Source organism: Pocillopora damicornis, chromosome 2 (genome assembly GCF_964200805.1).
Source record: "Pocillopora damicornis chromosome 2, jaPocDami1.2, whole genome shotgun sequence".
In the NCBI taxonomy this organism is placed as follows: domain Eukaryota; kingdom Metazoa; phylum Cnidaria; class Anthozoa; order Scleractinia; family Pocilloporidae; genus Pocillopora; species Pocillopora damicornis.
This window is the reverse complement of record NC_142671.1, coordinates 4592471-4603965: the sequence shown is the minus strand read 5'-3', so window position 1 is coordinate 4603965 and position 11495 is coordinate 4592471. Positions and strand designations below refer to the sequence as shown.

At 37.9% G+C, this 11495-nt stretch overlaps 1 protein-coding gene across 1 annotated transcript; it reads left to right on the top strand.

Annotated features, from left to right (window-relative positions):
• Positions 1-4301: 4301 nt before the first annotated feature.
• Positions 4302-6077, top strand: LOC149049624 (angiopoietin-related protein 7-like). The gene is made up of 3 exons (XM_089197179.1): positions 4302-4506; positions 4846-5229; positions 5652-6077. The coding sequence occupies exons 1-3, from the start codon at positions 4380-4382 to the stop codon at positions 5945-5947; spliced, it is 807 nt and encodes a 268-aa protein (XP_089053305.1). The 5' UTR covers positions 4302-4379; the 3' UTR covers positions 5948-6077.
• The last annotated feature ends 5418 nt before the right edge of the window (positions 6078-11495 follow it).

The window sequence follows — 11495 nt, the reverse complement described above, 5'->3', positions numbered from 1 at the left end:
CTTATGTCCATTTTGCTTTCAAGCTTGAAGGTCTTATAATTCTCTGCACGCAAGGTTAAGTTTCCTTTATTTATTTATTTATTTATTTTTCAGATACAAACTGAATCTGTAGCTCCCATTGCGTGCCTGCATTTTGACGTCAACATCTGGGACATCAGCCATGTGCTTTGCCGAAAAAGAACTTGTCGCCGTATTTGTACTACCTAAAATTGTTGAGTTATGGTCAATAATGGTCTTAACTCGAAACAGTCGGTAAGTTCTATCGTATTTCGTGTGTATTGCAATTTCGCTCGCCTAAGTTGTAATTTCTGTTCGTAGAAAACCTGCCTTATTGTCTAACTGTGTGTTTATTCGGCTTGATTACTAGAACATTTGTGGATTTTCATTGGAACACCTGTAAATAAATGGTTGAATTTTTGTTTTCGAGTCTTACGCTCATGCGGTTCTGCGAACTGCGTAATAGAATCGTTCTTACATTAGTATCCCGGTATCACGATGAAGGATAACATTATCGCTGGAGAGAACTTGTATGTGGTAATTGGAGTTAATAGACAGCTGCCCCTTTGGAGTGTATGGAGTGATACAGGTCTTCAGATGTATTACTATTAAAAGCTGGGAACACATCAAGTTAAGTCAGGAGTTTTAGCAGGTAAATTCAGTAGTGAGCAAGGGAGGATTTATTGTCCCTTGATTGGGGATAGATTGCTGCTAATATAATCGCTGAAATCTGTCGAATGGGTCAGCCTATATTTGTTCCGAAAAAAGTGTAATAAATTTCATGATTATATCTCACAACTGATAATGCGATTTTACTGTGAATTCCTACTCTCGTGAAAATCGCAAAAAGCGTGAATTCATTACGTGACTACACACAAGAGAAATGATCTATTAAACTTACATATTCCTTCTCTTTTGTTTTCCTTTAGAATTTTAACTTGCAATTAATTAAAAGCTGTCCAAGTTGTTTCTGTATTTCTTTCAGGAATCCTCGGGTGTCGTTATGGCAAGGGGCTCCATACGTCGAAGCAAGATGTTTTGTCATCACGAAAAGCGCCGCAAGCAGTAAAGTCCAACTTAAGGAAACAGAAGTCATTTTCATGCTTGAAGCTTAATCAAACTCAGTATAAACTGAAAACGGTTATGGTGCAATGTAGATTCAGACTGGGGTAAAATTCAATAAATGAACCGATAAAAATAATCAGGCACCAATCAAATTCAAAAATGTAACCAGGATTTGGTTCTCACATGCCAGGGAAGTGGCCTTCCAAATGTGTCATAGAAATTGCTTGCAGATTCGGCGAGTTCTCGGGCACTGCCCACGAGTAGATCGAAAGATCTTATACTCTATAATTTACCTTGAATTTGATCGGTTTTCGCGTGTGTGACTTAGGCGAACCGGTAAGTTGTCATTCAAGTCTTCCTGTTTGCTTGATTAAAACGTGATGTTCACGAAAGTCTTCTCGATAGATAAGATGGAGTAAATATATATAGCTGGGGTATTTTTATTTTGCTGAGCTCCGTAGTTTTTTGTAAATTGTCCTCTAAAGTTGTCTTAAATTAAAGTCTTGAAAAGTGTCACGACAAGCCTTTGCTCGAGTGAATTTTAATTTCCGTAAAACTCTGAAAAATAAAGAGATCCGATCAAACGGATTGTAGTTTTAGTATAGGTACACAAATGTCTTACAACACACAAGAAATGGGCGAAATCTGTGTCTCAAGCAAAATCGACCGGACCGCTCTTACAGAGACACTCTCTTACGTGTCTTTCTGAATTAAACATGTCTCCCGCATTAAAATCGGAACAAAAAGAAGCAATTTCTGCACAGGTTCTGGAAAGAATCTACTTGACGTGTTGCCAAATGGCCTTAGGAAAAGCCTGAAACTTTAGGAGTTGGTTCGTACAAAGGAAATTATAAAGGGAAGCCTTTGAGCATAGTTCTCCTTTATCCGCTTCAACGTATTGGTTATGATCAAGTGGAAGAAGCATCATTGATCGGATTAACGTTAGTTACGCCCACGGATTGTCGTATGGAGGACATAGAGAGTGGAATATATATACTCGTATTTGCGTCAGCAGAGAACGCTTCGGTGAAGCCATTTTTTTTCGTTGCTGAAAAAAAAGCCACACCATTTCACCAGAGTATGCTGGTTTGCATCAAACTGATTATGGCGTGTAAATTTCGAGTGCTGTTGTTTGTGCTTCAAAGTATCGTATAGTATCGTGCCCTCAAAGGCACCTGAATCATCAGGGTCGACTGTGTAGACACTGCTGGTTCGGCTGTTTCTCTCACCCAATTTGTACAGCTGAGCACAGCTTTTTGCTGAAATTAAAAACTTGTTAGAAGTTTCATGAGCTGAGTTAGTCATGCACGTGCTGCACGGAATAATCGAAGAAAAAAAAAAAAAAAGAGGTTAGGGGAGAGGAGATAAAATAAAATCGTGCTTTAGCCGGCGTTTTTTTTTTAAGCTCAAGAGCACTGGTGGGTTGTTAATCCCCCTTAGGAGGTTATCATAAATCAAACAATACAGTCCTAGTTTTTTGTACGGAGGACGCCCATAACAATGTTCTATTTTAACATTCATATTATGGCGAATCAATCTGACTGATATCACCGTTGAACGATTTAATTAACAATAAGTTGTCATCGCCAGAAAAGTGGATCCAAAATCGGTGGCCTCGTCAAATGAGCTGTTAATCCTCTAGCCGCATCGAGACGTGTTTGACCCTCAAAACCGGTCAGAGTTCCAAATTAAAAAAATTAACAAATATAGCCTCAAAATCGTCTTATATTGCTCTTTATCGAATGGATATATTAAAGGTTTGTTACGCTTTCATATGATTAGAAAACAGAAATTTGAAGTCGCATCTGCCCAGATCATTGACTCAATAACATACAATACGGCGTCGCAAAAAGCAACTGAACAAAATTCGCAAAACCGAACCGAAATTTGTTTGTTTCATGCCAGGCAAAGCATTGAAAAAACATCGGAAATGTATGATCATAACTAGGCAGTTGTGCATTCTAAGAAAGTGCTACTCCACGAAAATGTTGATTCGACTTTTCTGGCAATGAGTTACGAAATGAGCAATGTTCCTTTCATTGTGCTTCATTGATTTGTGGAGATTTCATTATCAGAGATCTCGCCTTTAACCACAAAGTACACATTTAGTACAGTTTCGCGAGTGGATGTGTGTTCTATCGTCCCAAAAAACATTTACCTGCAACGTTCAAATTCTCATATTAAGTCCTGCTGATGCAATACGGATTGTGGTTTACGGAGATAAGTTACGGAAACGCCCAGGAAAAGGCACAGCAGCTTCCTAATTAACAGTGGTGACACGAATTAATTTTTTCGATATAAGAAAGTGAAGGGATAAAACATACATTTGAGTCGAGAGGTTACATAAAAGTAGGTAGAAACTTATTATTAACACAAGATGTATCGTCCCTTTCTCCTAAAAGGTGGAGGTCTATTTCCTGAGCACGCAAAGCTCCTTGAAAGTTAAGTCATGTGAAAGTTTTAGCGACATTTTCAGAGTAAACAGGATAACGTAGTATTAAAAAGGCCTAAAAAAATTCTTGGTTGTTAGCTCAGTTGGCAAAGCACTGCGCCGTCATCGCAGAGGTCATGGGGTCAAATCCCGTACAGGCCTTATTTTCACTACTGCTTTTAAACAGTAAAAAACACTAGAACACTACTTAAAAGTAGTGTACAGTACTGCGAAGATGCTTCCAAGTTCATTTCTAAAACCGCAGTTGCATATATGATTTCATATATTTACAGGTGTTTAACAGACGGAGTTTTGCTTTAGGACCAAACAGTTTAAACACAAAACAAACTGTTAACTGGGGTATTAGGATTTAAGGTGTTGCGCTGTTACCGAGTTTTTTATACGGTTTTTCGCAATAGAGTCTCAGGACCTGTATGTCGTTTCTTGTATTGTGAGTTAATCTCAGACTAATCGTCACCATGGAAACCACATCCAAATGATCCGTGAAACTGATTTGTAATCCCTTTCAGATTTGTGAGGAGGTGTGGATTTTAGGGAGCGATTCTATACTTTGTCGAGTATATTCAACCTGCTACGTGTCACTGACCCAGTCATAAATTCTTAATTCAATTTTTTTCCCACGGAGTTTATTGTGATCGTCTTACTGATCCGTTTACAAAAGGATATTTAAGTTATTTATTTGTTCAAGTCCCTTTTTCGTGAGACACGCCGATGACCCAAAATTCCAGAAAAGGATAAGAAACCGCTCGAAAAGATATAAATACACGATTATGACCTTTCAGTTTCTGCAGTTGTTTGCACATGTTGTGTTGCTTTACAACCTGTATCTTTATAAACTACTTGGAGTGAGCCAGTGCATCCCATAATGAAGTCCTTACAAATAACTAATAATTTGCTGCTCGTGACTCTTTTTGCGTTGATTCAAAAATTAGCAACAACGAGTACCGCTCCGATAGACCACAAAAATAGACCTGGAAACTGCTTGAAACAAGGTAAGAGAGTAAGGTAGTGGCTTTTTATAGAGAGAAAACTTTTTTCTTTTGTGAAAACGTTTAATGCCTTTGCCACTCATGAGAAAAAAGAGGTTTATTCGCAAATTCCGTGAAATGGACAGAGATTTATCATATATTTTATTTTTCTAAACCTCAGAGACTGGAACGGGAATTTAAAACACACTTTTCGACATTGCATCCTTCTTTTCCTTATCTCCGCCCGTTTACTTTCCCTCCCCCCTCACTTCTCTCTCTTTCACGCTTTGCCTGTTATTTTCAAAGTACTATAATGAACCTCTCGTCACTTTACCTTTACACTACACACTTTAATTTCAACAGCTAAGGATTGTGCTGAGCTGTACAAATGCGGAGAAAGAATCAGCGGCGTTTATTCAATAGACCCTGATGGTTTAGGTCCCTTTAAAGTGTATTGTGACCAGACAACAGCAGGTGGGGGATGGACAGTGTTTCAGAGGAGACTGGATGGTTGCTTGGATTTTAACCGCGATTGGGCTGACTACAAGCATGGCTTTGGTAATTTTCTTATTGGTGAATATTGGCTCGGATTGGACAAGATTTATCGTCTGACGCAAAATGAGACGGAAAACAGACTTCGAGTAGATCTGGGAAGAGTTAAGAACAATGCGGTCTACGCTGAATATTCGTGGTTCAAGATCGGAGACGAGAAAGCCATGTACCAGCTAAACCTTGGAAATATTGCAAGTAAGTCAATTAGCTTCCTTAAGGCAATTATGTCAACTGCAGCCATGACAACCTCAATAACTAGCATTTACGGCACATGCATGTCTCCCAAACGACTGTATTGCGCTTCTTTATTTAAAAAGAGCTTCATACTTCAACATTCGTCGAGATACGAACTAGTCGGGAAGTCTATAGAGCACGAAAGATGCGTAAGAGTCGCTCGATTCGAAGCTGAGTGCAACTCGAGCTTCATCATCAATCTCGTCATTCTCGAACTTATATCGATGTTAATAACTATACCATCACTTAATGATTAAATGGTATCATAATTTGTTCTTGATATCATTATCGTCGTCTTCTTCATCCTAATTACTATTATGTTATTATTATTATTTTAATATTATTACTATCAATATCATCGTTGTTGTTGTTATTGTTGGTAGATGCGACTGTCCATGACTCTCTCAAGTATCATAATGGCTCGTCGTTTGGTACCCGGGATAAAGTTAATGAACACTGTGTCCATAATATATCGGGAGGCTGGTGGTACGTCAAAAGTACTAAGTGTGCTGTGTTGTCAAATCTCAATGGTGCTCATCAGCATTGTGGAAAGGAGAACAAGACCACAGCCAGGGTCTGGGCTAAGCAAAAGATCCATTGGGGTAATTTAGCTGTCACTGCAGGAGAAACCGCTCCAACGACATCCGAAATGAAAATTAAAACTGTGGACTTTCCTTAACTCTTTCTTTCATACATGTAATGGTCCACTTACATCTATTCGATTACTTCATGAACAAAATGCGATCATTAGACCGATTGTTTATATCAGTTGCAAGGAGAAATCTAGCAATAAAATGTTTAGAACACAATCCGTTCAGTTATTTGCTTTGTGTAACTTAATATAAATAAACCCAAAGAAAAATATTAGTACGCTTGTCAAGAATACTGTTTTGATTGAACCAGATTTTACGAGAAATATTTATACCACAGGGCCTGGCGTCTGTGTAAACTGCTTGCGTGGAAAGCTGGCAGGATGAGTGCGGAATGGTTTATCAAACTAATTGCATTCAATTAAAGAAAAGCATGCTATTTTTGTCCTAGTTTTGCTTTTGTATGTTTGGCTTTATCGTAGAATTAGTCAGATGGAACCCTACAAGGGTATAATTTTTAGAGCGAATATGTCAGATTATGTATAATTTTATGGTTGCTCTAAGGCCATAACTGACACGAAGCTTAAAATATGCAAAGAGCTGGGTATAGAATCAAATCTGGATAGCCTTAGCTGTTTCGAAAGTGTGCTGCATGACGAACGGATGGATCGACTTGATATTGAATACATAAGAATCGAGATTGACAGTTACACAGACAACGAAAACGGAAAAAGAAGGATGAAAGGAAACTGCAACAGTGAAAATCCCTATGAAGAAAATTTACTTCGTTTCAGAGAAGGCAGTGTCCAGTATTGCGGACGTGCTCTGAAACGGCGGAAGTCTGCATTTTGTCTGTGCTTTAGCGAGTCGGATATCAAGATTATGATACTTGATTATCTCCCCTACAGATCACTAAACCCAAACGAATTCGATTGAGTTCAATTGATCGGGCGTTAGATAAGATCTTATTGCTTTTTGTTTTTGTTTTTGTTTTTTTTTTGACATCTGTGAAGACAAGTTCTTAGTCAAAGCGGAAAACTTCGCCAGATAAGATTACTTTTGCGTGGGTATTATTTCATGCTTCATTCTTTCTTGCCGATTATACATGAAGATAGTAGTTACATCCTCTTCATTAGACGTTTGACTAACTATTGGCATAAAAATAACAGTATTATTTCCTCTAAGTACACTCGTTAATTGCACCAACATTTAAGTTTCAAGTGTGCGTTTGCCTCTGGTAACACTCAAGATCTGGTTGGCACGAATATCCTCGAATTCAGTTAACATTTGCGTAAATATTTCACTAATAACCGAAAGTTTCACCCCATAGCTCTCTACAACCACTGTGAGTTTCCCCTCGGAAGAAAACTAGTTCTTTCCCACTTTAACATTTCCCTCTTACAAATTTCATCTCCTTTTCTTTTGGTTGAACTTTAATAAATCGATTGTTTACCTGGTGTTATGTTTATTGTAAAAGCAACGCTGCCTCTATCCACAACACGAGATCGAACATAGGAAATCTGTTGGTTTGAAGCGATGTAATTTTTAAAATCCACAATCCTTTTTTAAAACAAAAAAATCCATTAGTGCACAAATATTAGTTTATTTTCTTTGTGTGATGATTAGCTTTCAATACTACTTGTCAAAAAAGCACTTCTCCTCTTAACTTTCCACCCTAACTAAATACACTTAGCAGTCTTCAGGAGATTCTATAGAGAATATCTAAGACTCGTTAAAACATGGTGCATCACAAAGCGATTTGAGTTATTGAAACTTTATGTGAATATAAGCGAAAAAATTGTGTCAAACCGAACAAAACGCGGAGAAAAATTGCCAATTAGCAACAATACAACACTGACCAACGACAGAAGTATCGATATTTGTTTTCAGAAAGAAGAGCTTTATAGCTTAGGGGGTTAAATACTTTAAATTCAAGGTTCATTTAATTATAGAATTTCGTGTCTAGGTATTTACTTTATGATTGGGGAGGATTGCGAGATCATTACAATTTAAACAGAACAGCGTCCAGTACTCGAGCCCACAAGACCTCCTGCTATACTACGGCGAGCTGTTTACAGTATTCAAAGGTGCTTCCATGAGTGAAATTTTTCGAAAAAGTGGAATATATCGTAATTGAACGTCACCGCAACCGGGTTCCAGTGGTTACCCAACCTTAAGAACATACGTAAGAACATCCCTCAAAACTAACCGCACTTAAGAGCAATATTTGAGGAGCCACCTTGTCATCATGACGCAAAGTATCCTGATTAGAGTTTAACTTTGAAGACCGTACATGTGGGACTTGGGAAAGAGACCCTGGTGATGGGAAGGACAACGACACACGCTGGGGAGGCTGATGGTATGGTAAAAATACGCGGTAACGTGAAACATCAATGGTGTTCATCCGCGTAGAGGAACAGAAACTCCCTTGAGCCGCATCTACTGGGACTTTTTAGGAGGCACTCCCAGCGCAAGTGCTCCTGCAAACACTGAATTGACCAGTGGATTTCAATTAATTCGGTCCAAAAATAACAAGAAAGATAATAATACGAGCTATGATAAATAGCGTAGACACTGATCTCTTGGCTGAGCGAAGATAAATTAAAAAAAAAAAAAAAAAAAATAAAGATTTACAATCGTAGGAATACTGCCTTCCAAGAGGGATCCTTTTTGCTTTGTTTTAATTTGTCTTTCTTTAGAAGACGACCTATTCTGAAACAAGGCGTAATTGAGCTACAATTATGGCAGGGTATATCGAAGAAAATCAGCCTTTATTACTTAAAACGAGCTCCGATTTATTTCTCATTTACGAATGGTTTTATTTTCATACATCCCCATGGTAAAAAGATTTAAGTAAAACAGATATCACAGTCAGGTTATAACTGGTAGGCACGACATTATCCCTTACCATTGTCTCCTGGTGTTTCATAATTGTTTAGGGCTACATAAAAACAGACATGATTTTGAGTTGAAAAAAACGTCCTTTTAAGAGTACAGTTTGTGAAAGTACCTCTGGTCATTGACAAAAAAAAGTCAATTTACAGTTGGAATAAATACATGTAGAAAAAGAGCTTGATAAGAGTTACTTATTTCTGTATGGTTTGATGAAATCTGCAGCAAAGACCTATATTAACTCAGTTTGTGGCCCACCGTTTATATTCGTGTGATGCTGTTGTGTACCTTTAATCATGTGGTGGACAATAGGCGGACAGCTGCTGCTTTTTTCGTAATTTTTTCGTTGAACAAATTCCCTGATTACGGTTCAGAGAATGATCTGACTGTTTCAGAGTATTTAAATTCCCTCTTATACCACACACTGCTATTTGTTTCAGTTCACACATGAACTTAAGAAGTCTCCTAACCCAAGAGTAACTCCTCTACAACATTTCTGAAAACAGTCACGCGATTGATTTATAATCTGAGAGAAGAACAAGGCACCTTTGTTACAGTCAAATAATACAACTGTTCTAAAAGAATGTTTAACCACAAAAGCTACCAATCTAAGCCGTAACGATACATCAAATGAAACCCGATAAGTGAAAACTGTCAGAGAAAGATAGGACACAACTGCACAAATTTGTCTAGAGAAGAAAAATTTTCAATTAAATGACAGTGCATAATTTGTCTCGGAGTAAAATCCTTGCTTTACTTTCCTTGGGTGGTATGAACATAAACCGCAAGTACAGGAGGCCTAATCTCGTATAAATTTTGTAAGCATTGCGAATTATCAATATCACACAAGGTTTTTTCTGTTTTAGTATTTCGCGTTTTCCATAAAATTCAATAAGCTCTTATGCTAAGCAATATCAGAAAGGCATCAGTATACTGCTGATTGACTGAGTATTCAAATTGTGAGTTTGGGCTGCTTTTACCGAAGTTGTTGGTTAAGCGGTGTTGGTCGCGCATGCACTATGACCTTTTCGCAACAAAATATTACTGATTGACGTGTATGCCAAAGATCTCGACAATTTCCATTGGTTTTAGAACTCCAGAAACATTAATGTAAACTCCAGGCTCTCCAAACATATTTTGCACCTTTTTGCTGTCTTAACGTAGAAGGTTTAACCGAAAACTCTATCGAAATGTCCTCAGCCGTTGTCTTTTTTCGACCTAGGAAGACAATCAGCTATTTAAAATGTTTGTTCACCACATCCGGCGTCACTTGGGATTCAGATTTAGGGGGGTTGTTGATCTCAAAATTTATAAAGAAAAACCTTTCTCCACGCCACCCTTTGGATAACTCGAGGTGGTGTTACTACTGAGCGCTTCCCGACAGGGATTTGTGTTCAGCTCAACAAATTCCTCGATCCTCTATACCGTACTCAGACAATAAGGTAGTTTCACTGCTCTTCTTTCGATATCAGGCGTTCATTACATAATCGGCAGATAGTTGTTTCTGGAAAAAGGCGAACTCGAATGATCGCAAAAAGTCGTATTGAAAATTTTAATCTTCCTTATCAATTTTCGATGATTTTCCACCATGATATTCCTTTAGAGGAACAACTCTGAGAGCTAAGAGGATTTGATCTACCGCAGCTGTCACTAAAGTTATAGTTTAAGTCTGATAAAAACTCGACTCGCCATTGGTCGCGCGTAAAGAAAAGTAGCAGAATCTGGTACATACCATCACTAACAAAAAGTCGATTTGAAAAAACGGAGTCATTTGCAATTACAGAATGCAATTGCAAGTGAATCCTGATTACAGCTAGTTAGGGATCAAATTTTTACGGAATTTTCCAAGATTGTTGTTCTCTGGGCGAGCGCGGTTAAAACCACGCGAAGCTGAGTAAAATAAAGGCAAACGAAGCGAATATGTGAAATCTATCCTCAAAAAGAAGTTATCTAGCTCGAACGGGATCACGCCAACGCCTTTACCTTTTCTTATGATATGGTGTGTTCTGGATCACTTATCGATATTTTTTCAATGGTGTTTGACATTAATTGTTCCGTATGCTTCTAGAATGTTTAAGAATACTTTGTTACTGCATTTCAAGGCTCACCAATTTGTCTAATGCTGAACCTTTTTTTCATATTATTTTAATTCGCTTACTTATTTATTATTATTATTTTCTTCATTTCCACACAACGTCAAAACTGAATGTTGTCTGCAGTTAGGTTGACCAGTTTAAGGTACTCCAAACTAAACCAATCTAATGGAGGTAGATGAGCTGTACCAGAAATAACACTACGGCCGCATTCCATATTATTTTCTCAACAACGATCTCTGTTATGCTGGCTAAATTTCTGTCGCTCTATGGACTCTGGTATTTGCTACAACCTCATTCCTCGTTGAACTTTGGAGACGGCTATTTTTCTCTCTTTGTTGGCGATAATTCTGATAAAATCATTATTTCTGGATCTATCTTTCGCCATAACTCAGTTATCTATCTACGTCATGGCTTTTTCCACCCTCGAATTAAGGTTGAATGTGTCTTGTATCATATCCTATTCATTGCTGTTCCTTGACATGTGCCTCAGGTGACAACAATGAGACTGATGACCTGACTAACAGAACGGCAAAAATGTATCAGTGTGAACAAAGCTTCACCTTAACAAACTCCTTTTTTTTCTCTGTTGGTTCAACTAATTAATTATACTCTTACTCTTGCGTTCTATACTTAACCGTAAACTAGCAAG

Excerpts from the sequence above, each read along its gene's own strand:
- LOC149049624 (XM_089197179.1), top strand. The coding sequence starts at position 4,380 with ATGAAGTCCTTACAAATAACTAATAATTTGCTGCTCGTGACTCTTTTT. Across the intron at positions 4,507-4,845 it reads TGGAAACTGCTTGAAACAAG|CTAAGGATTGTGCTGAGCTG; the intron begins GTAAGAGAGTAA and ends TAATTTCAACAG. Across the intron at positions 5,230-5,651 it reads AAACCTTGGAAATATTGCAA|ATGCGACTGTCCATGACTCT; the intron begins GTAAGTCAATTA and ends TATTGTTGGTAG.